This window comes from Temnothorax longispinosus, unplaced genomic scaffold (genome assembly GCF_030848805.1).
Source record: "Temnothorax longispinosus isolate EJ_2023e unplaced genomic scaffold, Tlon_JGU_v1 HiC_scaffold_897, whole genome shotgun sequence".
In the NCBI taxonomy this organism is placed as follows: Eukaryota; Metazoa; Arthropoda; class Insecta; order Hymenoptera; family Formicidae; genus Temnothorax; species Temnothorax longispinosus.
The window spans coordinates 1-3,301 of NW_027270777.1; the positions used below are offsets into that span (position 1 = coordinate 1).

General features: G+C 33.7%; 1 protein-coding gene across 1 annotated transcript; it reads left to right on the forward strand.

The window, feature by feature from the left end:
• Positions 1-683: 683 nt before the first annotated feature.
• LOC139825082 (cytochrome P450 6k1-like) lies at positions 684-2,341 on the forward strand (the record flags this gene model as incomplete). The annotated part of the gene is made up of 2 exons (XM_071797615.1): positions 684-1,719; positions 1,944-2,341. Coding segments are annotated over exons 1-2 (918 nt in total), but the record flags the coding sequence as incomplete, so codon positions are not given.
• Positions 2,342-3,301: the final 960 nt, after the last annotated feature.

Consider the following 3,301-nt stretch of genomic DNA (forward strand, 5'->3'; position numbering starts at 1 on the left):
GGCAATGCTATTTAAAACTTAACGGAATACTTTTTTAGACGAAATATGTACTATTATCTTTTTATGGACTCAAGCAGCGTTTTGATAAGAAATCTGTGATCGAATGTAAAAATTAATAGAAATAAATATGTTATGCTGGATGTTCTGTTCTTTGTGCTCTAAAATAATTTATAAAATCAACCATTATACGTTATCAATAACGAATCCTGAAATTAATAACTCGAATCGTATCTCAAAACAAAGATTATCTAAGTTTCTTATTTAAATTGCAATTACCAATATAACATTATAAATATTAGATAAAGCAAGCAACGTAGATTTAGTTTGACTTATAATAACATAACTTTAAACTTATTTTCTGCAATGTTAAAACTGGCGTTCATGTTTATTGCACCATTAATCGATAGCACACTAGGAAATACTTGGTTAATTGTGCATTAATTTTTCACCAGTGTTCAACGATGTTTCTACATTTTTTACATTTATGATATAAAACATTAAATATTGTTTTTACGTGCCAAATGTTTTTCTTCGTATATATGGTATATATTACCTTTCAAAAAATTCGACAACAAGAAGTCATATCTTTTTATAAATATTTCATTTTTTAAAACATAGATTAAATAAGCACAAATTTGACTGGGATAATATTAAAATCCCAGATAATGAGAAATTCTATATACATAAAAGTAGTATTTCTGAAATGTTTTACACAAAAGACAAAATAATGGCATTAACCTACAAGAGGATACATTAGATCTTTGTAATGATTATTCACCGAGAGACTTCTATACTGACATCTTCTATTTGTTTTTATTTACTGTGTTATTTTATTTATTGACAAGTTTCTTTCCTTTATACATATACTTCATAATATTAAAGTTGGTACCATTTTTACCTTGTAATCGAGGCTAAGCCTTCAGTCGGTTCGCCGCTCTTAGACAGAAAGCATTGTCTCGTATCGAACCCAAACATTATAGTGACTGTTGACTGTTAGGTAAATAGATCACACATTATCATATAACAGTTAAGAATTACCATTTATTCATCATGTTCAGAATTAATTCCTTTAATCTTTTATCTTTGATTTATAAGTTATTATCAGCAGTCAATATCACGTTTGATTTTGTTAGCAAACTTCGCGTCGTAACTACTGATTTAAAGTTTACGTCTACATATTTTTATAAAGAAGCTGCGAAATGGCGTTTATAACGGAGTACTGGAGCCTGGATGGCACAATAATTTCAACAATTCTTATTATAATCGCTTATTTTTACATGACTCGCAATTTCAAGTACTGGAAAAAACGAGGTGTTCTGCAAATACCGCCAACGCTAATCTTTGGTAATTTCATAAAGTGTCTAATCCTGAAAAAAGCCCCGTCATACTTTCTAAAAGAACTCTACGAGCGAGCGAAGGACGAACCTTATATAGGTTTCTACATTTTTAACAAGCCCTTCTTGTTGCTTCGCGATCGCAAAGTCATTCAGCACGTCTTCACAGCGGATTCTAATTTCGGCAATCGATACTCCTCGGCCGATCCAAAGGATCGTATTGGTTACGCCAATCTCTTCTTTATGGAAGATCCACCTCAATTTAAATGGAGAATGAATTTGACACGATTTTTTCTCAACGACCATACACAGAAGAATATGTTTGGCCTGATGCTAGAATGCGGAAAGCATTTAGATGAATATCTTGACTCACTGGAATTAGATAGTAAGTTGGAGGGTACATTAAATGATTCGTGAAATTAAAATAAATGTAGAAACAAAATAAAGACTGTGACTATAATTACAAACATCTGTAAAATTTTTGTAGTATTAAGATATTTGATGTTACTCTACACACACGTAGATGTTCGATCGTTATAATAAAAATGCGAAAATCAGTATAATATCTACAGCTAAACAGATTTAATCAACTGATGGCATTGCCGGCAGGTAATGGACAATTAATAGACATGATGGATGTAAGTTCAAAATTTACCACGGATGTGATATGGAGCATCGCTTTTGGACTCGACGTGAACACGTTTCAAAATCCGAACTCCGATTACAGCAGACATATCAAAATGATGTTGGAAAATAATGAGATGCGCACCTGGAAGATGCTCGCAATGTTCTTCCTACCAAATCTAATTCGTTCTCGTAAACGAAAAGTGTTCGGAGAGGAGACCATCGTTTTTCTGCGCAAAATTTTCTGGGAGACAATGACGAAGCGATTAGAATCTGGCGAAAAGAGATACGACCTCATTGATACACTGGTCGAGATCAAGTGGAACGTTTCTGGCTCGAAATATATTGAAGATCGCTTCAGTAAGCGAAATAATTACGTTTACGTAATTTATATATAAGAATAAATAAAGATGTTTAACATAACGGCTTGCGATAACAAAATCAGAGTAGGGGAGACCGGGGCTATTCGTGACACATTTTTGTTTCGAATTTTTTTCTCGCTTCGTATAAATGTTTAAAAAATTTTTATTAGTGCGATGTAATCGTCCATCTCTCTAGTTTAAAAAAAAATATATATATAGGTTTTTCTTTCAGGAGTCTCGAAATATATCAAGAAATGTATCGCTGTGTCATGCGTCACGAATTGCCCCGAAGCCTGGGTAATTCGTGACAAACCACGGGATAATGCGTAACACTTTCTCTGATTGAACAAACTATATAGATTTCTTTCGTTTTTGCAATTTTTATCTACTTTATACTTTGAAAAAGCCTTTATTTGTCAGAATTTACATATTATATGTATAAAAAATTATGAGGAAAAACGTAACGCCTGTTCCATTAATTGCCTTCATTGCTCATATTCGATTACGGGATACCACTTCTCGAAGGCGTCCGCGGCCCCTGCGAATTGGTTTTTCCTTTGAACGCTTATTTGTGGCGTTTTTTATTGCCCCGATTGCTCGTGTCACGAAACGCCCCAGCGTGATTTTTCCTTATTCATGATCCGTGACTTACAGATAAGAAAGAATACCATAAAATCTACTCATGCATTATGCTTAGTGAAGTCGAGTGACTAAATACAACTTACCGTTTCGGATCTCTTATTATTTTATTCGGCGAGAAAACAAATTTTTGGGATTTGAAAAAATTTACTTAGAGCACTTGAAATCAAACTTTTTGTCACTGAGAGAGAAAAATAGTTGACACGCAAATGCCATTCCGTTGGTACCTAGAGGACACTAAGAAACATCTGTGATTGATATTACAGGTTTCTAGCAGCAAGCATTTTAAAGTTAGGCCCGCGACAAAATTTCAGCAGTGTCACGAATAGCCCCGGTCTCCCC